Raw genomic sequence first — 27,549 nt, 5'->3', positions numbered from 1 at the left:
ACCACCACATCCTAGGTCTGTTCATATTCTGTCAGATGACGCCCTCCTTGTTTTGGCAACTATCAGAGAGGATCACAGAAAGAAACTTGAGGATCAACAGAGGAGATGTCAAATGTCAAAAAGTAAGCAGATATTTCTATGCTATTTAAAATTTGCAGTTCATTACAATAAATTGTTCCCAAGAAAAGATGGGTATGTATGTAGAGTTGTAATAGATCAAGTTGATCAGATACCTTTACCAGCTTGGTACAATGTTTAAAGACTTACATGAACATATCGGTCGGAATCAACAGATAGGGGTCTCTAAAGTTGTTTAACCCGTATTAAAGTAGAACTGAGAAGTATACACCTGTATTTTGTTATTTGCATTTTTATGATGAATAAATGCAATGTTTGGTCAAAATCTGAATGAGAACAGTCCTATAAAATCAAAAGAGCTCTGAGAAGAAATTGAGCCTTTGGACTTCATTGAAATGACAATCATGGATTAAGACAATTATTCTGTATATATCAGGCTGTACATAAAAATATCAAAATTATCAAATGTTTTAAAGAACAGCAGAAAATGCCTTTATGTATGTACCTTTCAAGTTAACGTAAATTGCATTATAGAGTATGGATAGGGATTTGAGTGGTCGCAGAAGAGCAAATGAGGTCTTCTACATTACATGTATTAAACTTCCCTTAAGAAAACCCGGCTAAATGCAGCACTAAAAAAGATCTTTAGGTTCATGCTTGAATACATGTACTGTATGTTATGTTTTTTCTTAATTTAAACAGGTGGAAAGAGCTACTACACTCAGATATATGCACAGAGCTTTAAGATGGAAAAGGTTGACGGTGACCAACACAATAGTCCAAATCACACAGAGGTGATTCCAGACAGAACAGGTAACCAAGAACAACCACGTAGGGAATCTCTATTTTCTGGTGATAGTTCGGGAAACACTCAGAAATATCCTACATTGGCCATTTCGTTGAGGGCAGAGGAAGTAGAGGAAAGTCTGATTTCTGATAAGAATCCCAAAGATGCTATAAAGGGACATAGTACATGTAGATCAAATATCAATAATGAAGAGGTTGTCCCAGGGGAAGGGTCGCTTGGCCAAGAACAACCACATATGGAGTTTCAGAACTTTCGGATTGGTTCTGGAAACAAGAGGAAAGCTCCATCAACCATGGCAATGAAGGCAGTGAGCAGTGAGAACAGGTCGCAGTTAATAATCCAATTTCAACATCAAAATCAATATGATATCAAAGATCATCATTGTGAGACGAAAGTAATTGACAACTATAGAAAGTTGATGCAAGAAAAATGTTCCAACAATGATGCCTGTGAACCAACTATACGGAATGATCGCCTTTTAGCCAAACCTTCAGCAGATCCAAGATTGTTGCCACTTTCACAAAGTATGATTGGAAATATTGTTCAAGGCTCTCGAGTCTCAAATAAAGCTCGTCGTAAGGTTTCTCGAGCTCAGACAGGTGAAGATGTTACAGCGGTCAAAAATAGCCAGCATACACTGCCATCCCTGCAAAATGTTATTCAAGGAACCAGCAAAGAAGCAGGAACCTCTCTGGTACCCCCTACTCTTCCAAGCTCCAGAAGTTTTCCATCTTCAGAAGATGTAGAACAACTTGATGGCTGTGTCACATCATCGCCCTTCAAAACTGAACCACTTCTGCAGCACACAGCAGCTTTTCCTTCTGACAAAACTTGTACACTGTCTTTTAGCCATGGATCCACAGACAGTTCCAAATCATACCATCCCATTCACGCAGTCCGTAGTTTGACGTCACCTGAAGATGTTGAAAGGCGGGGTAACCATAGATCAGTAGGTGGCAGAAAAACACACCCAGGTGTGATAAAAAGCACCGCCAGCCCATGTAACTTGTACTCTGAAGACAAGATTTGTTCAGCCCCTTCACAGCTTGAGAAGCATGAATATGAGGAACTGAAAGTCACATCAACCAAGCTATCAGCATTAGATATGAACATACTGCCAACCCATGTGGACATCAATGACAGTAAGCATCAACATTATCGGGCATCCAAATCTGCTATTAAGAGGGAGAATGCATGCATGAGAAGCCAATCAATGTGAGTATTATTCTTTTGTTCTCTACTTCCACTTATTAATTACAAGGGATAAATGTTGGTACCGGTAACCAAATTTTTCATGCCTCCACCCACTGTACATGTACATGTAGGCCTACATATGCATATGGTTGCTGGAGGCATTGAGTGGTATTCTGATGATTAAATCAAGCTTAAATCCTAGTCTAAACTAGAGTTTTAAACCACTCTTCTATAGAATGCTGTGTTCATAATGCTTCCATATTTATGGAAATGATTGTATACCAATAGATTTATTGAAATTCATTATATTTTTGTATTTTCAATTCTTCCCATTTCACGACTTACATGTAATTATTTTTTTGACAACTTCACAGTAGGAGAAAAATAATTTTTATTTTTTAAGTGGACAACTGGCACTCCATAAAAGTGTGGTCTAAGTTAACCCAGTTAACCCAGTTTTGAATGAACAATGGCTATCAGAATATTACCCATTATGTGTTGGAATTGTCCACCGATCTGTACAAATTAACATTCACACTCAAATCAGAGTCAGCACAGGGTTGCATATTATGATATAGGAGCGACAATGATCTATTTGGGGTCAAGTTGTGAAAGGTCACAGAGGCCAATAACTACGGAACAGATCAAGGGTCCAATTTCATACTTTGTTCATATTGGAGGTAAGATTATCTGGATCCCGTAACACAAGGATAGCAGTTAATGGTACGCTTGATTTTCACAATTGATTGTACAGTGTAGTCTATGCAATCATTTATCGTAAAAAAATGTTCTGCGATCATTGCTAAGCTTGTGTTACGGCCCCCTGATCAGATTCTAAGGTCATGAAGTCGGTGGTCACAATGGTCATTATATACCTGAAAATAACTCTATTTGGTGATACATTTAACGTTTTGAAGGATAATTTGCAAACTTGTCTCATGTTCATAATCAAATGTGAACGGGGATGATCCGATTTGAAAGCTGAAAGGATCACGATTCAAAAGTCCAAAGGTCTCAGAGGTCTTTACATACATGGAACTGTCTAATTCTTGCAATAACCATGACCAAATAGATTTATGATTTATGAGGGACATCGAATTTTCAATTTGGCCATTGTATGATTATAGTATAACAATGACCTTATATGGGTCACATGGTCAAAGGTCAATGGTCACATTTAAAATATTTTGTATAGGAGATCCTGTGATGTCACAAACAAGTTATGCTTAGAAAATCGAAAAAATGCTTGGAATAATAATAATAAAAATAAAAGTAACATTTATATAGCGCATTACATTAACATTTCAATGCGCTTTACAATAACAAATTAATATACATGTATATAATACTTGGAACATGTAATTGTGCTATTTGTTTTACTTAACTCTTAATGTGCCATTCACTGTAATCAGCGAGTGCCATTTTTGTCTCGCCTGCATAGCAGAGTGAGACTATCGGCGGCGGCGGCGTCAACATCAAATCTTAACCTAAGGTTAAGTTTTTGAAATGACATCATAACTTAGAAAGTATATAGACCTAGTTCATGAAACTTGAACATAAGGTTAATCAAGTATTACTGAACATCCTGTTTGAGTTTCAGGTCACATGACCAAGGTCAAAGGTCATTTAGGGTCAATGAACTTAGACCATGTTGGGAAAATTATTTTCAAAATCTTAACCGAAGGTTAAGTTTTTGAAATGACATCATAACTTAGAAAGTATATGGACCTAGTTCATGAAACTTGGGCATAAGGTTAATCAAGTATTAGTAAACATCCTGCTTGAGTTTCAGGTCACGTGACCAAGGTCAAAGGTCATTTAGGGTCAATGAACTTTGGCCAAGTTGGGGGTATTTGTTGAATTACCATCATAACTTTGAAAATTTATGGATTTAGTTCATGAAACTTGGACATTAGGTTAATCAAGTACCACTTAATATCCTGTGCGAGTTTCAGGTCACATGACCATGGTCAAAGGTCATTAAAGGTCAATGAACTTTGGCCTTGTTGGGGGTATTTGTTGAATTACCATCCTAACTCTGAAAGTTTATGGATCTAGTTCATAAAACTTGGGATATAAGAGTAATCAAGCATCACTGAACATCCCCTGTGAGTTTCAGGTCACAAAACAAAGTCAAAGGTCAGTTAAGGTCAATAAACTTAGGCCATGTTGGGGTAATTGTTGAAGTGCCATCATAACTTTGAAAGTTTATGGATAGAGTGAATGAAATGTGGACATGGGTGTAGTTGAATGTCATTTATGGTCAATGAACGTGGTATTATGTCATTATATGAATGATGTTTTTGTGAATGATTATTTTATAGTAGTTTTCAAAGTTAGCACTGCTGCTATATTAAATTGCGTAATGCAGGCGAGACTGCCAGAGGCGTTCCACTTGTTTTTCAAAGAGTCTATATTTTATTGTTTATTCATAAACAAAAAAAGAATCACTCCTGAGACAATAATGTTAAACCTCTTGACCATAAGCTGAACTGAACAATGAAATCACTCATGCAAGCAATGCACTCCTCAAAATGCAAAAGGCATAACAATAGCTGTATGACTATTGCACAAAAATGTGTTTGTGGCACTCCATTGGATGCACAGATATGTGTTCCTGGCACGTTAAGGGTTAATAATAATGTAATTTTTTTGCATTCTATGTCAGTAGTGAGATTGCAAAGACGGCCAAACGAAAGATTGTTCCAGCATTTCATCCCAAAACAACAGGTAACGTACATTATGAAGTGAGTGGACAGAATAATGTTCCGCACTGTCCACAAGCACTATTGATCCCATTGCATGAAAATGTTACTAAGTTTTTATGGAACATGACACTGGTTAACAAAGAATATATTTTTTTATGATATGAAAAATAAGTAGAACAGACAATGCATATTTTTTGTGTTATACTGTAGCTCTGAGGATTTGTTTTTCCTGTCAGTACAGTTGTGGAGCATATCTGCCAATTTGCTTGTCATGATCATAGTGATGCTCAGTAAAGAGTGAACGAATGCAAATTGTTTATTATACATGTAATTTGTTAATTATTGGAAGCTTCTTGTAGAGTATGGTTTCAGTAATTTTCCCGTCAGATTTTGTGAAATTTGATACCATTTTAGGTACTAGTTTTTTTTATCCTCCCAATATGTTGGAGTTTTTGGTCACATTTTTACTTTTGTAGGATTTAGGGAGAAGTTGAAGAAAATGCCAGATGCCCTTGTACAGATGTCCATTGATCAGGTAAAAAGTTTAATATATCATAGATTTTTTTTTCTCCAAAATATCACGTTTATGAAATTTACATACTTGGAGGAGCAGTAGTGTAGTGGTTCTGACTCTCGCCTTGTAAACAGAGGGTCGTGTGTTCCAATCCCACCGTGGTCTGGCGTCCTTTGGCAAACCGTTAAGCCACACTTTGCCACTCTCGACCCAGATGCTAAATGGGTACCCGGTAGGATGTGAAAGTCATTGTGAAAGTCATTGTAACATGTACTGTGTGTGTCGCACCGGCGACTGACTGGAATACTCCCCAGGGAATGGAGGATGTGCACAGATTGTTTGCGGGTGACTTCTTTTAGAGAAGCATTCATTTATAATTTTATATTCACTGTTTTATCACAAATATTTTAGTTTCAATTTAAGAGTTAGAAAAAGATGCACTACAATATTAGGACAAAGCTAGGAGAAAATCATTAGATTACAGAAATAACAACATGTTGAACTATTACTTTGTAAGTAGAGATTCGATTTGTAAGCTTGGATTTGCTTTAGCTTGGTGGATGATCAAAAAATACTTTTTTGTGAGAGAAATGGGATTCTCTCTTTCTATATAAAATATAATATGACACTACAAGGAACCAGCCCTATGAAACTCATTTAACCAATGAAGGGATATATTACCTGTATTTAATAAAGAATATGGAAACCAATAGAGTTCCATGTACATATTGTTTTATCTAGACTTTATATAGCCTGTGTTACAGTATGACTGGTGTGGTGTTTGTGGTATACCACAGACTATTTCTGCATCTTTTTATTTCACTAGAGAAGTTTGCTTTGTAAATCTATAGCATTATGCAAGTGTACCTTCTCTTCTATTTTACCACCAGGTAATGGGCGGTAGCAGTTTAAGGGAAGCTAGTATCCCAGCTAAAGTCATCACATCCATGTCACCCTCAGAGTTAGCCAAGTTGCACAAGACCCTTTCTCAATCAGACGAGATACTCATGATGCTTACCTATACGGATGGTTCAACGCAACTTCGAGAACCCAAGGAGGTAACTATTAAGAAGAGACTGTGGCTCTCTTTTTCTCTCATTCTCTCTTCTTCCTTTTTGCCATCAGTGGTCTACTTCATAGGCTAGATCCATTTAATTACTATCAATTTCAGCTAAATATTGTTTGGTTGACAGTTTAATACCCACTTCGTTATTCCCTGATGGTTAATTCCCACTGTCAAAATTGTGTTATTGAATCATATAGAATTTAAATCCCATAATGGGAAGTTTATAATTTTCTGGCAATGTAGAACAGAAATTTAGAATATAGTTATAAATACACTTTATATACCCTTATTTTGAGTATGTGCTTTCACATACATGTAGGGACAATGGGGGAGGGGCAGATAATCTAAGAGTGATATCATTTTTTTTATTGAATATAAAGGTAATATAGAGTATCCATATTTCTTTTTTATATTCTACTTTCTTCCCTTCCTTTCTCTTTTTTTTGATTCCCCTCATATTTTTTTTCATTCCAATCATGAAGATTTATGAGGGGAGGGGGTGGCAGTGTCCCATGTGCCCCCGGTGGCACCGTCTGCTGTACTTACATATATACTAACCTGCTTTTGTATATTACAATTCTTATTCTAGAAATGCCGAGTTATACAGTTGCTGGCGAACTTGATATTGAGTATTATCTCTCTAGTTATTTTTGATATTTGTTACGGAGTGGAGCATTGTGACCCAGTGGATTAGTCTTCTGACTTTGAAACAGAGGTTCATGGGTTCGAATCCCAGCCAAAGCTTGGTGTTATTTCCTTCAGCAAGGAATTTATCCACGTTGTGGTGCACTCAACCCAGGTGAGGTGAATGGGTATCCGGCAGGACTAATTCCTTGAATGGATGAGCACTGAAAGGCAGCTAGAGCTTAAGCCGGAGTAATAATAATAATAATAACGCTCCTCGGAATAGAATATTTCTAGATAGATGGCACTATATAAATGCCTATTACTATTATTATTCCTTTCTTGCCAAAATGCATGGTTGCAGACCAAGAAAAGTGCTTCTGCAACTACTCACATGGATGGTGCCGCTAAATATGTATTAGTTGCAGTCCAACAGAAGACTGCTCAGAAGGAGTACATCTTTGTTTCTTTTCCACTTTCGGGTCCTGGTAAAGAAAATAAATCTGAAGAAACGAGGTAAGTTCAGATCGAAACAAGTAAAAAAATACATCACAGATTACTGTTATAATTAGTACCCTAATTACCCTAATATGAGTACCCTTAGTATCCCCATATAGGTCCATGGTATCCCTAATACCCTAAATAGTAAATCAAATATGCTGTATAGGTAAATTACAGGTCAAGATTGAATTTTGAGTCTCCAGGTCAAATATAAATGGTCAGTTCATATATTGCAAAATAGTATGCTTAACTACTGATCTAATCAGCATAGTTCTAGCTTTTTAATTCAAATTGATGTGACCTGATATTGAAACTGTATTGAAAAACAAATCAGTTCATATTTTTGGGGGTAATTCATACACTTGGTATGGATATCTGAATTTAAAGCTTATGGTAAATGAATAATTGACGTTTCCATTGCAGTTCATGTTATTGTCTAATTAATTTTGAAATCCTTTCATCTTATAAAGACATCTAACAGCATCTATATTTTTTGTAGTGTCAATTTGGAGATCTGCATATAAAGCGCATAGAGCAGTTTTTAATTGATTATATATTATAAAAGCACCATTGTATTATTGTTATTGTTATCATTATCATTAGTTTATGTAAATTACCGGTAGTTTTAATTTAGCATTGCTCATTATTTACAATATAAATGTAAGCAGTCAATAAACAATTCAGACTATATATTCCCCCACAGTATATTTGATTTATTGTTTTAAAAAGATGAAAAAACATGTTTTGTTTGTTTGTTGTTTGGTAGGAAAGTTCTGATTGACATACTCCAATCAAAGTTCAGAACGATTTGCTTTGATGCTCAGGAACTGATGCATGCCATCATCATAAACTACAGACTGGACCCCCAGTTAGGTATGATAGGAATATAATAGAAGCCTCAATCTTCATAATGCCATTCATACTAGCCACCGCCAAACTGATCCAAATTGTCACATTATTTCCAACGATTTCTTTAGTTTGGAGACATTTTTTTTTGTGTGTGTGACTGTACATGTATGTATGATATGGAGAGAGTATAGGAACAAACTTTGCCAAGTTTATGTAAATCAATACGCTTATCATGCTCATTTTTAATGGGCTTGCTTACGTAGCATCTTTATTTCAAATAAATTTTGATGGGCATGGTTTTTAACAAATTAAAGTAAAGATTTCCGAAAATATTATCTTTATTTGCCAATTGTTAAAGCAAAGAAATATATTTACTTTATGTCCACTTTATGGAGATTGAAGTGTTTTATGCCAAAATTGACACCTACACTGGTCTTTTAAGTATTGGTAAAGATTCGAATATGAATTATAAAGAATGTTATTTACACATTCAAATCCTACAAAGATGAAGTGAAGGCTGCTATTTCAATTCTTTTCCAAAATTTAAATTACTCGGTTATCAGAATTAGTGCCCTCGATATCGAAAATATTTCCATATTATTACTATTACTCACAAATTTAGTGATTTTATAGCAGAAAGGGCAATGTCAAGATTGTTTCCTGAAAATGTTTGAATCTCTGAGAATAGTTTTGTACTAAAAAGAAACAAAAAATATCCTTGAGACAAATAAATCTAGTCAGTTGTGTGATGTATACTCATACAAGTAAGTATTTCCGATCCAATACGAGTATTTTACACAAATTATTTATTTTTTCTTAAACATTCCAACACATCAAAGAGACTCTCTAAAGCCTTCTTTTCTGTGATCGTTATGTCCTGTATTCTGAAGTCAAGTTTGATAAAAAATAAGGGTATGAAGTTGTGGTTTAGTCAATAGTGACACTATTGGTGCTCAACTCATTCATAAATTAACTGTCTGGCAAGGAAAATTAAAAGTTCTCTTCTTTCAATAAAGATGGGGAAAGGACACACTTGGCATGAGAACCATACATGTTTAACAAATTCTGACCTTTTTTTTGGCTTCTCATAATTTCAGTGCAGTTATATACTCGTACCATGGCCAAAGACTGAACCTTAGAATATGGGCTCATATATCTACAATGCCAATTCTAAGCATGATCATAATGTTCATGTTTCTGCTTCACTTCCTGTGTATAATCTAGGATGCAACAAGTGGATGATAATGGACCCAAAGATTGCTTGCTGGCTTCTTGACCCGGACAATCCTCCAGTCACATTCTCTGAAATATTGAAAACCTTTGTGGCCGGAAAGTTCCATCTATCTTCAAATAATCATTTGGTGAGCAGTATGAATTTCTTCCAGTGTCAACTCTAAAAACAAGTCAAAAGTTAATCAGGCTCGAAAGTCGAAAGCACGATAGTCAGACTCTGTTATATTTTGTTGCATATCAAAACAACATCCCTTGAATGACTGGTTATGGTGGTTTTTAGTGTAGCTAATTAGTTTCACATTATTGTTTATACTGAAAGTACATGTAATTCACTGCAACAACTTAGAAAACATGCACAATTGGGGATCGGTTTAACTAATTATCAGGGAATTTTTAAATTTCATCAGGGAATTCTATTTTCTTGAAAAGCTGGGAACCCTGTAGCTATATCAGCTTGTGTTTCATTTGGCAGGAGGAACAAGATTTTCGGGCAAAGATCAAATATTCATTTTATTGGGATGTTCATAAACCTCAGATAACATGACTTTTTCATGGACCTGCCGTGAGTATTAGTTAAGAACCACAGGATTCAGGTTACAATTCCCACCATAGAAATGGATCTTTGACATACGATATTTATCTACATTTGCCACTCTCCATGAGATGCGTACCTGGTACGTTGTAGGAAGTAATTCCTTGAATGTTTGAGAATCTAATCAGGAAAGATGTGGTATATATTGTTTCACAATCCAGATGGATTTGAAATTACTGGGACCAGTGATGGAACATCTGACAAACAATCTCCAGAGGAAGAATTTATGGGAGTTGTTCGTCAACTTGGAAGTCCCCCTCATCCCAATACTGGCTGGTAATTATCCTTTTCATTGTTTTCTTTAATAATAATTATTGCTCACATTCTTTGTTTGCTCGATTCACCCCTCCCCATTCTCTTGATTTTTTTTTCAGTAGACAAAGCAGTAGATATAAAGACATGCACCTATCCTATCAATCATTCAAATTAAAAAAGATTAATTTTAAAACAGAGAGATTCTGTTCACTACCTCATAAAAAATAGAAGGTGCATGTTTAAAATAAATTGCAAGATTTTTTTTTTTTGGGGGGGGGGGAATATTTTTAACACAATTATTTGATGTTAAATACATTTTCTTGATTTTAAAGACATTTTTTTTTTCGTTGCAAATATTAGGAGAATTTAAGCATAGATTGCAAGTTCTGAAAGAAAGATGAAAATCAGATATTAAAACAAAGACATAAGATATTTATTTCTTGGAATGTAGAGTTCATTAATAAGGACTATTTTAGCACTAAAATGAGGAAGTACAATTAAAATTGTGGTTATTATCATCTTCATTGTTAGTATCATGATATGAAGAAATAAAGCAGATGAATGTAATCTCAGAATTGTTATTCATTGTTACACATACATGTACTTCTAATGTGATGTAGGTTTGTAAGGATAACTACCGTCTCTTCCTCTGTAAAAAAAACACATGATTTTTGTTCTACGTCAAAAAATAATTGATCTATATACTGTCAGGTATGGAAGTCCAGGGAATACAAGTCGACCAGAAGAAGCTCATATCATACAGTAACATCTTGAAGGTAAACACACCCTTTTTTTGTACATTGTAACTTCAACTTTGTAGAAAAGTTGAGGTAAATCAATAGAGAGTGTAAAAAAACTAAAATACATTATTTAAACATACTTATAATGGCATGTATTCTGAACTGTGGTTTAACTTAGTTTATGGGCCATATAACTCTCTGCTAAAATTATGGAAAGCCAAAAGTGGCAAAATTTTGTTAATATACATACTATATGGTCGTTATTTTCACCATGCTCTTTCTTCATGCTATAATGGGGAAGAAAAATTCAGTTATTATTCAAATACGGTTATGACTAACCTAAATGATAGATGAGGTGATGAATGAATCGAGCATATGTGTGCTGTTTGAGATTTTTGTCACAATTGTTGCTATCCATAGTTAAACCACAATTTTAGATCTTAGTTTGAATAAACCAGAGGTCAGAATAATGGGCCATTGAGTCTATATGATAGCATTCTCAATATCATACGAGCAAATAACCAAGATGTCTCGCTTATGAGTTTGATTCCTTATCTAATCATACAAACAATGATGATAAATTCAAATTGGCATTTTCTTTCATAGACAAAATAAAATTGCCCAAATCCCTCCCCTTATACAGGTATCTTCCAATTTTGTTATTTTCATGTATAAATGATTAATATGTGCTGTACATTAATATTTATTCAATTTTCTTTGCAGTTCTGTGTACATAGATGTATTTCTTTAATGTGGAATCTGAATAAATCAAATCAAATAAAAACAAAATATTCAGCATTCATACACAAAAACAGAATAAGATGGTAAAAAAGGAAATCAAAATGTTTATTTGATTTGTTTATCAGTTATCTCTTCATATTGAGATGTATTATTTTCATTGTTTTTATCTAGCCTCTCTACAATATGTACGTAATTAAAATTTTAATTTGAAGTAAAGCATCTGAATTGTGACTATTTCAAGTTCTTTCTCCTTTCAAAAAAATTCCTGTTTTTCTGATTCCTTTATGAAATGCTATTGTATTTTTTCCATAAAATGTTTGATTGTAGACATCAATGCAAGACAAGGCAAGGCAACTCTTGTAGTCGAAATTAATTTGTTTGTTTTCAGGACGAGCTCAAAGCGGTTGAAAGGCAATGCTACAAAGAGGCAGGGCATCCTTTCCAGATCACCAGTCATATTCAGCTTAGACAGGTCATTCTTTTTCTTCTTTTTTGTGTTTTATTGAATCATAAAAACATAATCAAGGTAAAATCACAATATTACCAACTTATGACAGATCAGAGTTATTGTGACAGACATAATTTAATTTCTATTGAAAAATAGTATACATATTTAAAACCTACAATGTGTTGCCCAAATTGTCTAAGTGTTTTTTCACAACATATGTATCATTACTTTTTTTTTTGCAACGGATACAAATATTTATGTTTACATATGGTATACAATTTGTTTTTGTTTGATGGAAGTGAAATAAATACATTTGAATTTGAATTTGAATTTGAAAAAAGCAATAACCAAAATAAACAAAAAACAAGACATAGCAAACAACTCGAGAAAATAATAAAAGGCAAACACCTTAAACAGCACAGCATTGTACAGTTGCTACATGAACTTACTGTGCCTGTAAACATGTGTATGAAGAAGACTTGAATTATCAAAGAAAAAATATCAAACTACACTGTATACACACCATATTGAATATAGGGTAACATTTCAAATTTCAATTTTTTGAAGTGGATGGAAAGCTTCTTCCAAATCTTTCTGTCACACCAGATGGAAAAAACGGCCTTTATATGGTCTGAATAAATATATATTTTAGACAACCTGCATTGCTAAATATGCTAGGAGATGTTTAATAAAGCTGTTCATAACCTAGTTTAGTTATGTTGTACGATTTGTGCATGATTAATTACCCTCACTTTGGTTATTCCCCCCTATTTTTTAAAAATATCTTAATGTGATTATATAATTCTTATCAAATCTGAGAAGTACAAAACTTGACATTCAAATGGCTCTCTACAATGAGAGCTTTAATCTTTTACAGCTGATAGAAGTCAACATAATTGAAAATTTGATTTCAAATAAAAAATTCTTAGTCAAGCAGCTGTTCATACTTAGTCATTGAGTCAACTTCAATGATGCCTGAATCTCAAAACTATCTTTATTTTGATTAATTCTATCAGAATCTTAATACACTGTAGATTCAGGTTTAGATTTATATTCTTTTTCAAATGTGTTTTGTCCTTACTGTCCCCATCGGGAGCACAAGTAATATATAGGGTAAAGCATGCATTTATATTTTTTTTCATATTGAGCCAAATAAAGAGGTTGAAAAGGAAGGAGCCTCTACCCTCATACAGCTTGTTATTATTTGCAGTACAGTGTGTATCGTATGCACATTTGTGTTCTCATTGCTATGATGGTGCTAGCTAGCTACTGGAAATTAGATAATGGGCATGAAATACATGTATGTAAGAAGTTATTTCACTTTTGTTTGAAGAAGAGTTATTAAAATAATAACCCTTTTCCCCCATTGGTTTTAGGTTCTGTTTGATGAGCTGAAGCTTGATGAGCTATGCCCTGGTCAAAAACTCCAAAGAACGAATGTCCAGAATCTCAAGTCAACATCAGAAGCTGTGGTAATGACCCCCCCCCCTAAAAAAAAGCATTTGCTTGAGATATGACATTTTATCAAATTGTGCAAAAGCTTGCAGAGTTGTCATTTCTTATTCAGAGAAATGCTCCTTTGCATTTTTTTGTAAATTATTGGCCAAGTTGGCCATGTGACAGATTTGTACTGTCATACACAGGAGCAGATCCAAACTTATCAGGAGAGAGGAAGGCATGTGCCCCTTCTTTTTTATCCCCCCCCCCCTCCGAGGATCCATGTTTTGACAAACATGAGTGTTGATAATCTTGCTTGAAACAATGATTGTCACAAAATTATACTGCATATCAGCAATGCTTTCGTCTATGACAATAAAGTAATTACCATTTTGTTTGAATAGGGTAAACTAAAAAAAACAAAAACACAGGAGAGAAATTAAAACAACTTGGAAGAAAAAATGTTTGTGTATTAAAAGCTGGACTATTTTTATTTCTTCTATTATTTCAAATGTTGACCAGTTGCATCTATTTACCTTGAACATGTTGTGGGTAATATGTGTAGTTTGTCTTGTTATTATTTTTTCAGTCTAAGTACACAGTCAAGCTCCTGCCCCCCCAAAAAAAAATCCTTATTGTTCTATGATTACAGATACCATCATTTATAATGTTTAAATCATACTTATATGTTTTAACATATTTGAGTACTAGTAAAGCTTCTTCTAATGCCATAATTGCAAATAATCTAATCATTTTTATATGTGATCATTATGAATGCCCAATGAAAAATGGTATACATATGAATGTATATGTTTCAACAGTTACACAAATTGAAGAGCCTGCATCCTTTACCCGAGCTTGTCTTGAACCATCGGCAGGTGAGTACACAATTCAATTCAATACATTAGTCCGTGATGTACAGTATATACCTAGAATGTGTTTGTTCAATTGCTTTAACAAAACAAATTAACATAAAAATTGCATGCATTGACACAACTATACCAATTGACTTTGTAAACCACTTTTTTTTTTTCTTTACACCGTTTTATTGTTCTCTTTATAATCCAATTATCCACAATGTTACTCAGTGATTATGCCAATTATGCATTTCGTTTTGTCTGTTGTTCTTTTACTGTTTCTGTTCCCACATGTGTTAAATACTTATATTGATGTCTTATGCTGCTTGATCAACCTAATTCCATATTGCCACTCATTTATTTTTGAATATTTATTGGTTACTTTTGCAAGGACTAATGGAGTTCACTCTTTACTGTGTATTGGCTGGCTGGTGTATAATGTGTTTTTTTTAAATCCATATATACATGTATCTTGTGTTTTTTTTTTTTTTTGCAGTTTTGTCAATTTTATATGTTAATCTTTTTACCTCGTGCGAGCATAGTTTGCAATACAGCCTTCGGCTGCAAGGAATGTTTTTTTGATGTATCAATGAAAACCATAGATACAAAAGACATTAAACATAAAAGCTTGCACTCGGAATTATGTACATACATGAGTACAAAGGAATGATGAAACCTAATATAAGAAAGGTGTGGACAGTGAACCATTTCATTATTATCCTGTTGACTACTGAATTTCAATACCATTATTGCAAAAGTTTATTAAGACCACATGAAAATTTGTGTGCAGACCTAATGATAGCATGCTGTGATAAATGTCGGATATAAAATCATACGTGAGATAAATGGTTTGACAAGACCTTTCATGAAATGCTCACCTGAACTAACCGCCAGCCGCGCCCAAAGTAACAGCACTAAAGAGGGCAATTTAAAGAAATAGTCTTGGCTTTACTTTGATATTGGTGTAACTATATTTGATGACACAATTACAAAGAGAGTACAACCATCTTGCTTTGGCCTTTTTCACTGTTATATTTCCTTTCAATCTTATCTATCCAGCTGGTCAAACTCAAATCAACGTACATTGATGGACTCTCTGATTATGTGTCTGGGGTAAGTAGACACTTCTCTATTGTATCCAATACACAACCAATTTTTTTAGGGGGAGGGGTTAGATAATAATAATAATAATTGTTCCAGTCCTTGCGGCAAATATTGCACTCAGCTTTGATTTGTGCAGAATATTGGTCCTAAATCTTTGAATGTCTCTGGTATCCCATCCCATTCGGCCATCCAGTATAACCTGATGATTATATAGTAAACACATCGTTAGAACAAGTAATCCTTTACCATTTAGTCGATCTATGCTCATATATATAGTGTGTTTTAATCAACGTAAAGAAATAGCTACATGTACATGTAGTGGACAGAGAAATACACATACAGAACGGCATCATTAAAGAGAGTTACTGGGTCATAGTTGAAGCTGTAAGAATGCTATATGATTGAAATTCCCTTGTTATTATTTTTTGGTATAGGGCTATGTCCACACCAGTTGGGAGCAAACTTCGGCTGCCTCGGGGCGACTTCAGTCGGCAAACCCAGTAAGTTATTCTTTTCTACAATTTATTCAGAGGCTTGGGATAGCTAGGAGCCTGCAGCATATAAAGAATTGAAATAATAACTTAATATCTAACAAAGATAAGCTGCCCAAAGTGGCTCCACAGTGCACAAAACATTTATTTTCAAAATTTTTTTTTATAAGGTATGAAAAAATTTTGCTAGTTGATAATGGAGGTGCATGGCAATCACCAGGTGAATATCTGGGCACGAGCATACTGGGGGAGCTGCTTTTCTCCATCTCCCCCAATATCGTATTCAAGAGAAGAAAAAAATTATATTTGTGTTTTCAAACATCATAAATCGCAGCAAATTTTCTTGACAATCTGAACAAGTGAATTTACATGTGTATGTGCAATATCAATAACAAGAACTGTATATTCATAAGGAAATATTGAGAACCCTGCCCTCTCAAATACTTTCCGTCATCACCCAGTGAATCTGGGCGCTGTAACATTTTTAAAAATGCATAATTAATTGTAACTGTGAGTCTGTGAAAAAATGTGATCAGTTTTAAAATCAGATTGAACTTCTTTCAATATTGCAATCTCTTGCAGCATATACCTGAGTCCTCTGAAAGACATAATGTAAAGAAATTATATAGATTTTGCAATTTTAGAAAAAAAAGTGCCTGACTATAGTGCATATTGAGAACCAAGTGAATGTACAATATAACCAATATAAACAATGATACAATACTCCTCTCCGTTCTTCCTTTTTGTCTTTGTTCTCCCTGTGCCTTTCCATCTATCAATTTGCTGCTGTATTTTAGAATATTCAGAACATTCCTAAGCAGCCTTTCAAATTACACAAAGGCACGGATGGTTCTGCGGCTGATGGTAAGTAAAGCTTAATATCGATATTTTAAAAAGTTATTTGATTAAAGCTTGGGAACAGTAATAGCAGTTGTCATAAAACAAGAACTGCCATTAGACAGTGGACAGCTTATGGGAGAAGACAAAAAAAAAAACACGCGAAAGGGGTGTTTTCGCGGGTAGGCGCAGAACGCGAATAGAGTGTAAAAAACGATAGAAATGAGAAGGAAAAAAAAAGCCTCTGTCAGTCGCGATGGTCTAACACACGAATAGATTATGACTTAGGGGACATTGATATGCACAAAATCTGCATTTAGAGTGTCCTAAGCGGACAGCCCTTGAATCTTTGTTTAGGATTCTCACGTATGCTGTCCACTCTTCAATGGCAGTGACCCCAGCGGGTAAAAGTGTTGAATGCTTTCAAGAATGGCAGCTTTCAGTTGGGTGCCCGTTGTTTAATTGTACACCCAGCATTCGAGCATACTAAGCTTTTTATATCATACTCTGTAATATGGTTGGTAATTTGTGTTGCACTACTATTATTAGATAATTATTCATTAACCTAGTAGTATTATTATTATAAGCATCAGTACTAAAGCTTGCATTTAATAGCCACATGCTTAGCAACTCTGCAATAGTTTGTACTACTTAACTTTGCTTGAATTTACTAGTACAATTTAGTTTATGTGTCATTTGTTAAAAAGAAATGTACTCTCTTTTTTCTAGATCTTTTCTTTTTTAGAATATAAGTTGAATAATCTCCTTGAGATGGTTATCTGCTCATGTAGTTGCCATCTTTCCTTTGGTTTTCTTTGATGCAAATCAACTATATATATATCAACTACACTGATCCATAATGCTTACTGAATGATTGCTTGTCCCATGCTCTTCACCATTGGTGCATTTCTCTTTTGAAAAATAACTTTGTTGATGATAATCACATATCCGAATAATCGCAGTTGATGTAAACAATTCCATATAAACATGACAGATTTTCTTCAAAAATGCTGTTAAAAAAAGAGGTAATTCTTTGCTTATTGAAACTTCTTCCACTCCAGGCCCTACGCTGTGGATGAGAGAACCATTCTACCCACAAGATGGATGGTCATTCATTGCTGCTGGTAAAGTATTTCATAGTGAAGTCTCTCTCATTATTAATCGACATGGAAGAATAGATGATTAATCAACCCACCAGCTTGCATTATAATTTTTTTTTATATTGTTTCCATAAAAAAAAATCATATTCGAAGAGGCTTTAATAACTGTTGTGCTTCTTTAATTTAGTCCATGGATTTCAAATTAAGTTTTACTTTGCATGTACATTACGTGCCTTATCCCTTAATTTTAGGGGGGGGGGAGATCTAAAGTATTTAATATGCATATTATTTTTCGTATTATTGAGAAGTTATAATAGATGATCATTATGGTTTGCATGGAGGTACATACATGTACATGTATATAACATGGATAAGACTTGGTTCACCACTCGGTCTTACAACCAATGGTGAACTGTAAGCCTCCTCCACTTTGGCTGAAGTTTTTTGGAGAAATTAAAGATTTTTGTAGGTAAGATAGACAGATAGAGAGATAAATGGATTTTATTAAAAACGTCACGTCTTGCAGTACAAAACTGAAGTGAACGCGAATTACAAATAAAAATGAACTTTAGATATTGTTAAATATACAGGTAAGATTTCAAGGCAAAAGGTCACTTCTGTGGTGCATTAAAGTATTCAGGCACCCAAGAGGGGGTACCTGAACCTAAATATATTCATCCAAAGAGCACAAAAAATTATAATAATCCAATACTGCGTGTAATAATGAAAACTGAAGCATCCATTCAATAACTATTAAAACTATCAAAATTCTGCAAAAAAAATCAAAAGCAACAAAAAAAAAAGGTTACATTGGTGTTAAATAGATGCTGATTGATTGCTGCTGCAAGTATGCATGTAATAACCTCGGCTCCCCAGTGAAGACAGATTGATGCTCTAAATGATAGCCCAGTGCAGTAGGGACAAAATCCTGCTGTTTCTGCTCTGTTCCAGATTTCCAGTCGATCGAGCTGAGGATCTTAGCACACCTCTCACAGGATCCAGTTCTCTTGAAAGTCTTCAATGATGCTGGCAGTACCGATATCTTTGTTCAACTCACCTGTGAATGGTTTGTGACTCTTTTATCATTTATCAATAATAATAACGTCATATTTTACGAAGGGTAGTCACTTCGCTGTTCAATTGTTCTCCCAGCGGGCCCTGCTTAACATGATTCATGTCATTACCCCAGCTTTAGCATGACTTCCGTGATTACTCTTGAGCATTCAAGGAATTTCTATACCAGGTACTCATTCACCTCACCTATCCTTCAGATTGAAAGACTATAGAGTCATATAGCCATATAGACCCCGAAGCCCCTATCCCCATCTGCTGATCCCTGACGAAATGGGTTTATCTCTATAAAAAAAACAACAACAATGTTTTAATGTTGCATAAAAACCCTAGCTGTGAACAACAAAACTGCTGTTCCATGATAAAAGGAAGCAACTCTGAGGGGTTTTTTTACAATTATTTTTTCTTGATTTGGGATATTTTCTGTATGCTGTACACAATGCTAAAGAAATTGGAGTCGCAGCATAGCCCCCGATTTCTGAAATATGGATGTTTCAAAGCAAGTAACTTTTATATTTCCACATAAAACATTAACACATTTTTCTCATTAACTAATTAAGAAACTCGTTCCACATTATTGCTTGTATTGTTGAGCGTCACACTCCCCATCCCCTGATACATGTAACATAACTTCTTATTAGCATTTTTCCAGGTAGTTCAGTGAGTAACTGTGCTATCCAATATTATCATTATTATTGATGATTTTTTTTTCTTGTGACACTTGAATGATACTATAAATAAATCCAATCAATAGAGTATTTGGTAAAGCTCCCTTTTCTTGCACAGAATGTGTTAGGAATATATATCTCATTGATTTTCCACTTGAAGGCATATTGTTGTTTTACCTGTCACAATTTGACTTTTGGATTCTCAATTTGGATGTTTTTGCCACTTCTAGGCTTGGAGTGAGTCCAGATGATGTGAAGACTACAGACCGAGAAAGAACCAAACGCATCGTCTACTCCGTTGTGTATGGTGTGGGTAAGAATTGCATTCCTTCTATCAAGTAGTTAATGTGATCGTCGAAGTCATTCCAAAGAGTGTTTTATTCTCGCAGTGTACTTCATGTACATAATCTCTTTCTAGATCAATGTAGATCCAGTAGGTTTTTTTTATTTTATTATACAATACCGTTTCACTGAGGGCCAGTTTTGTAAATGTACAATAATTGCCTCCCACTCATATGTCTGATCCGGCTGGATCCATGCCTAAAGATCGCATGACTGAGCATTCTATATATATTCAGTGTGATATAGATAAGCGCCGGCCACACAGAAACGTTGTTAGCCAAACAGAGCACAAACAGTACAACTGAAGCCCAGTCACATCTTTCGGATTCTGAAGTCAAAACATTTATTTCAATGTGTAAGTAATACATTGTTGTAACATTAGGCATTGCTGCCTCATTACCTGCTGTAATATTATAGCGACTCTGTTTATAGCGCATTGTTAGCGCTAACAGCATTTCTCTATGGTCAGTATCAGGTTGTTATTATTCTGGAGGATCCAGTGTCGATCTACAATTTCATTCAGGGGGGCAGCACTTTTCAACAACAAAAACTTGACAAGAAGAAAATAAATCACCACTTACAGGTAGCTACATGCATTATCTGTTCAATTTTTGCGTTTCAATGTACTGAAAAGGATCCCTGAAATAAGGGGGATCATGCCCCCTTGTGCCCCCCTCCCCTTGCGTGGATCTGTACATGTATATGGAAGGATGTGTACATTGTACATGTACATGCATATCAGTATATAAATTCATTTTGGTCACATTTCTATTTTTTTCTTTCTCTGTTGAGAAATGTACTTAATGCCCTCTTACTGTAATATAACTTTGTTCTTTCAGGGGCTGAACGCTTGGCAGAAACTCTTAATGATACAAAGGAAAATGCGAAAGCATTCACCAAGAGTTTCTTGGGTAAGAAGGATTGCTAGTGGTATTTTTTTATTTGAATAGTTTTACATATATTTGACGTCATGCCCTTTTCATAATCTCTACTTTACTTTGATTTTTTTTTCTGTAATTTTTGAGAAAAATGTAGAAAAAAACGAGACAAAGAATGCCATTTTATTATTATTTCTGGAAGATCCTATATGCACATGTTATCATTAGTGTGCTTAACTTTCTTCCAAAGAGGTATTAAGATTTAGATTTTGGGTTTAACTTCCCACAAAATTTCACTTGTATTTCTTTTCTCAAAAATTCTGTCAGCGTACCCACATATAATATGAATTAAAATAAATATATGAAATTAAAGGAGCAATGTTTTGGGTAATGTGAAGAATAAAGAGATTTTAACCCTTCAGATAATCTCCATATTTACTGACATTAATCACTAAGATTAAAAGTATTTAATAAAGCAACATTTTAGCATATGTTCATTTTATTATTTATATATTTATAACACTTATTTCTTGCATGTTTCCAGTAATAAATTGTAATCAGAAAATTGTTTGCATAGAAGCACCTTTCAAATATCAAAATTATTATTATACGAAGAGGTTTAACAGTTTTGCTGCACCAACCGTTAATGGACAGGGAAATTCCTACATTGAAATTATTTTATAAAACCATGTTTTAATATATGTTAATATTATTAGTTATTCATCTATTGCACTGTTATTTTTAGTTTCCAGTAATTAAGTCATAGTCAGAAAATTGTGCACTTAGAAACATCAGTCGTTAAGCGCCTTACAAGTATTAAAATTATTGTTATGTGAAGGGATTTAACAATTTTACTGCACCGACCTTTAATGGACAGGGAAATTCAAAGGAGTGAATTCTTTCGCTCAACGCTGCATCTCAGAGTGCCAGAGACATGGACACGTGAGGACCATCTTTCACCGGCATCGACTCATCTCAAACATCAACTCGTTGAACTTCCATGCAAGGTCTCATGCAGAGAGGCAAGCCGTCAACTTTGTGATACAAGGTTAGTACAGAATCCTCAGGCCCCATAACACAAAACTTGGTGATCGATTGCACAGTTGGTTTGTATGATTGATTGCATGTAATGGTCAAAGGGGAAGTCTACCCTAACAGAAAGTTCATTGAATAGAAAGAGGAAAACCAGACAATCATAACCCTGAAAATTTCATCAAACTCAGATGTCAAATAAAAAAGTTTTGACATCCTAAAATTGCACAAATTTTTCATGAAAAAAGTTGTGTCACGGCCCTCTATTGGGGCTTCACGATAAGAAAGAGAGAGATAGACTAATAAATGGATACTCAATAGAACACAACCCTGACTCTTTGAATACAATTTATAAAAGCATTTCATTAGCAAGCAACTTCTAGCTTCAGGTCAACAAAACATCTGACATAAAACCAATATCAGTTTACAACAAATGCATGTAGATAAACAATGAATTTCAATCTTGGTTCAAACTTTAAGATTTCAGAAACTTTTAAACTGACTAGGACTTAAAGTTTTATACCTTATAATCAAACTTCAAAATATATTAAAGAAATTGAATGGTTTGAATCAAGAAGATAACTTTGCATATTCACAGACCAAATAATACACACCCAACCCAGTCACACACATGCATACACAAAGTCACGAAACCTGAATGGGGGTTTGAGTTGGATGGGGCCCCTGAAATTAGGACAACTTAGGTTCCAATTTTTGCTGATGATGGCGCTGTTGATATTTCCACAACAAAAAATCGATGTGCGTCTGTGTTGCGTCTTTCTCTAATGATGACCCTAAAGAAGATGATGAATTGAAAGGCAAATTCTGAAAAGCCGATCGATACATGCACAAGTATATTCACATCTACCCAAGATGGTCCGGGTTTGTTTCTTGGAGTCAAAGATGGCTTACATGTATATTCTCTCATTCTCCAATAAGTCAATCTATTAAATATCACCTGAGCTAAACCCATGGGCCCATATTCTGAAGTCAGGATTAATTTAAACTTGGGGTCTAAAGTTGTGGTCTAACTATGGATAGCCAATAGTGGCATAAATCTCGAACAGTATAATTTCACTGTACACATTTTTCTCTCAAATTATTCTGAACTGTTTCGGAAGGAAAAATAAGATAGCTTTCTTCACTTATCACAAGATATGAAAGAGCACATTAAAAATAAGAAACATACGTACAATGTCAGGAAAATTTTGACACTTATGGCATTCCATAATTTTAGCAAAGAGTAACATGTAGACCATGGTCTAAGTTACACCTGACTTCAGAATACGAGCCATGTGATCTACGGTTCATTTGGTCTAATTCCCACAGTCATGGCCTTTGATGGTCACTGATTAGTGTAAGCCCTGAGTGTGTGGGGATTATCCTACCATTGATTTTCCTAATTAATTGCACACAATGGTCTATGGGTTCAATCAATGTTCAATTCATAAGCTTTGTAATACAAGCTTTTAGACATGCTTCCCATTTTACATCTGCTGTTACATCATTCTCCTTACATGTTTCCTGCACTGCTCACATGTTTGTCAGCATAATATGCTCAATGTTTGAAAGAAAAGGTTGCAAAGAAGTCGTGTCATTTTTCTGTATATTTTTTTAATTTCTTTTTTGTTTGTGTTTATTACAGGCTCAGCTGCTGACATCTGTAAGCTTGCTATGATCAACATCATGAAAGTATTATCAGAAAGGAACAGTATTAGAGCAAGGTAAAGGATAAACAAATTGTGTTTAAAGTGCTTATTCATGATCTAATCTGCCTTTTACAATGTCAGTACATGTATGTTTTTGCATACCACTTTCAACAAAATAGATAGTCTCCTTGGAGTACAGGAGATTTCCAATAGACCGTTGATAGCTCTTGATAATTAGTCTTAAACTATGGGCATTGTTACAGTACCTCTCTAAGTACACCTGATTTGCAATTAAAGGTATTGTTTAACTTTGTGAGCAGCCGATTTAAAAAATTCTCAAACCAAGATGAAACATGAGTACAAGTGCATGTATTAGAACTAAAAAACCCTGAAAACAACCATTATTGAGAATGAAAAGCTAAAACTACAAGGCAAACCCCGATTTTGTAAATAGGCGTCTTATAGACGCCTAAATACTACACATAAGTGTATGGGATGAAATTAAGATGGTGTTTTCAGTCACTTTATATTTCAATTTTTGAAGCACTAAATAATTATTTTCGAACGCAATTTTTTCTGGGCTTCATTTTTGTAACATATCACAGACACAGGTGACAAGTGTGACCTTCTAGCTCAGATTTTTAAAAAGTCAAACCAATGTTAACCAATCACTTTAAGTAGCATTTAAATTTATTATTATTAAATTGTTTAGGTTGACTAAACATGAATAAATTGCCCCCCCAACTGTCCCCTTCCTACATGTCATTTGCATATGGGAAACAAAATATTGATTAAAATTCACTTCCGTTTTAAAGTCTTTATATCCCCAGTATCTGATTGCCAATATGATATTGAATATATATAGCTTATTGACAAGAAAGAATTGTAATCCCCTCAAAAGGCATTGAGAGATAAAACATCCCATAGTTTAACAGGTTTGTGTACATACTGTATCCAAACAATACAAATTTTAATGATTTTAGATTTTGTTTTTTAAGGTTTTATGTATTCATAGAGGGGGGGGGGGGTATCAGTGGGAATTTCCTCTGTACTCCATGTATATTTACACATGCAAGCATGTATATACAGTATATATTTTGTGTCTTATATTTCAATTATCAGATTACTTGTCCAGATCCACGATGAGCTTCTGTTTGAAGTCCATGATGAAGATATTGATGAAGTAAAAGGTACATATACAATTTTGAAAAATATGATATTTTGATTGACATAAATGTGTTTTCCTATAACTGCCATAGTAACAGGGCTCAGCACCCAGGCCAGTAGTTACCTCTATGGCAAATTTACCATACATGTAGTTGTATAAAGTCTTTGTCAAATAGTCGAAACAGCTTTAGGTGTGCATTACAACTCTGATTAGTTAAAACAAGATTGAAGCAAGAATTAGGAAACAATTATCAAGTTAACTAAAAATTCAATTATTTTACTACTATCTGAGATATTTATGAAATAAAAAAAAATTATATTTTCATTTGACTTTTCTACCAAACTTCTGAATTATGACAAAATTACAATTGCCTTTGAAAACTACAAATATGGTGGCATTTGATTTGCTGGTTGCCATTTTAGCATGGATATTCTACATTCAGTAATAACAGCGAGGTTTGTCAAAAATGATCCTGTATCCCACAGCCAATGACATTGATTTGAACCATAATGATTTCTTTCCTAGGCATTTTGAAGAGTGTCATGGAGGCTGCTCCAACATTGGGAGACTCCACGTGTAGGTTGAAGGTAAGGATTGACTATTCAAAGTAAATTTTTGAAGAACCCACTGTCAGCACTTAAAGGAGAATGAAACTCTTGGAGCAAGTTAGCTTTTGTGAAAGCAGAAAAATCAAAGAATAAGATCAACAAAAGTTTGAGTAAAATAGGACTAGCAATAGATGAGTTATGAGCATTTGAATGTCGAGATCACTAATGCTATGGAGATCCTCCCATTGGCAATGCGACCAAGATCTATGATGTCACAGATGAACAACTCTCCCCTTTTGGACACTGAAAATATACCCCAAAACATCTCTTTTTGCTCATTCTAATCATATGACAAACGATTCATCAATGATATAATGTTGTGAAACCTCTGTACTTGTCCTCTCATAAAGAGAACACCTCACCTTGTGATAGACTCTATAAAAGTGAGAATATAAGTGAATTAAGTACTAAAGTAATGAGGGAGTTGTACGTGTGTGACATCACAGATCTTGGACGCATTGCCAATGGGAGGATCTAGATGTCATTAGTGATCTCAATATTCAAATGCTCATAACTATCTTATTATTCATTCAATCTTCCTCAAACTTTCAACAATATGTTTCTCTGATTTTTCTCTTTGATATGGATTCAGCTGGTTTCAAGGGTTTCATTCTCCTTTAAGACATGGCTACACTACCCTTACCTGTCTTTGTTGAAGAACATAAGGGACATATGATTTACAGGGATTGACTGTGTTGCATGATTCTTAAACAATTCTGACAGAATGAGTGATAATCAAACAATACTCCACAGAAATGGAACTTTTTCACTTTCCCATAAGGTGACTTATATCTAAGGTATTATTTCTTTTAGAAGGATAAATAGTGGCACTCTTATCACACTAGTTTATGTCTGAACAAAATAATTACAATTAATATTAAGTTAGCAACTTCAGCAGTGAATTTTAATCCAATGGCCTGGCCAAAATTTTTGAAATATATGGCTCATTCTTCCACTTTGGTTGCACCTTCATTTGTCAGCTGAAGGTAATACAGACCTGCCAACCAGTACGTTTTAGCCGTATTTAGTACGTTTTTGCAACCAAAATACGGCAGTACGTTTTTTCTTTGAAAAATAGGTTTTTTTTTGTAAAAAAAAAAAACAAAAAAAAAATGAATCGTAATTTAATTGAGAAAAATAATCTCTTTATGTCTATATTTCATAAAACGTGCACAAATATGGTTATTAGATCAATGTAATTTCAGGTAACTTGTTTTTTTTTTCAATCATTTTGTTCAAACCAGGGTGAAGATATACACATGTTTTAATGGTTTTTTTTTCATCTGCAAGAGCAGTGCGCATTTTAGCTTGCATGCAGCTTGAGCGCCGCGATGAGCGAGTGCGCCAAGCATTTAATTATGAAATACACTTTTTTGGGGAAAAATACAGTTTTTTTAATCACATAATACAGTTTTTCATTCCCAGAGGTTGGCAGGTCTGTAATGAATGGAGACCAAGTTTTTGATGACATCCTATCTTCTCCTAAGCTACAATACAATTGAACTCTGCAATAATGCTACAAGTATTTTCATTAATTATTTTTTAATCATTCTATCTCTGCAAAAAAAAAAAAAACGATACATGTGGGGTCATGGTCTTAACTACTATCATGTTCCAACATTCTTATGTGTCATATGATTGAATTTTAATAATTGAAAACGTGGGTTTTTTTAATTGGATATGATCGTAAGCAGTGAGAATATCCAACATCTATTTATTACTTTTGTGAAAACGTTGAACAAATTTGTTCACCATAATCAATAAAGATATTTTTAAAATCATAAGTTTATAGATGGTATTTTCAATAATACTTGAAAAATATGTATGGCAAGAAAATCTAATATTCCATTTTTTCCTATGTATCTACAGGTTCCTCTTCCAGTTTCTCTTAGCATTGGAAAGAATTGGGGTCACCTCAAACAAGTGTAAACTGCACATCTACTTGTAGTGCCATTT

At 34.3% G+C, this 27,549-nt stretch overlaps 1 protein-coding gene across 1 annotated transcript; it reads left to right on the top strand.

Annotated features, from left to right (window-relative positions):
• Positions 1-1,121: 1,121 nt before the first annotated feature.
• LOC129272569 (DNA polymerase nu-like) lies at positions 1,122-27,549 on the top strand. Its single transcript, XM_064107903.1, has 23 exons — positions 1,122-2,028; positions 5,265-5,323; positions 6,193-6,360; positions 7,357-7,508; positions 8,260-8,366; positions 9,567-9,703; positions 10,329-10,443; positions 11,134-11,198; positions 12,292-12,375; positions 13,728-13,823; positions 14,610-14,666; positions 15,705-15,758; positions 16,184-16,249; positions 17,038-17,104; positions 18,139-18,201; positions 19,129-19,243; positions 20,147-20,229; positions 21,098-21,169; positions 22,014-22,184; positions 23,814-23,892; positions 24,940-25,007; positions 25,511-25,572; positions 27,463-27,549. The coding sequence occupies exons 1-23, from the start codon at positions 1,122-1,124 to the stop codon at positions 27,520-27,522; spliced, it is 2,907 nt and encodes a 968-aa protein (XP_063963973.1). The 3' UTR covers positions 27,523-27,549.

Source organism: Lytechinus pictus, chromosome 12, assembly GCF_037042905.1.
Source record: "Lytechinus pictus isolate F3 Inbred chromosome 12, Lp3.0, whole genome shotgun sequence".
Taxonomy (NCBI): domain Eukaryota; kingdom Metazoa; phylum Echinodermata; class Echinoidea; order Temnopleuroida; family Toxopneustidae; genus Lytechinus; species Lytechinus pictus.
This window is presented reverse-complemented; position numbering and strand designations above follow the sequence as displayed.

Excerpts from the sequence above, each read along its gene's own strand:
- LOC129272569 (XM_064107903.1), top strand. The coding sequence starts at position 1,122 with ATGGAGTTTCAGAACTTTCGGATTGGTTCTGGAAACAAGAGGAAAGCT. Across the intron at positions 10,444-11,133 it reads CCTCATCCCAATACTGGCTG|GTATGGAAGTCCAGGGAATA; the intron begins GTAATTATCCTT and ends ATATACTGTCAG. Across the intron at positions 17,105-18,138 it reads GGATGGTTCTGCGGCTGATG|GCCCTACGCTGTGGATGAGA; the intron begins GTAAGTAAAGCT and ends CTTCCACTCCAG.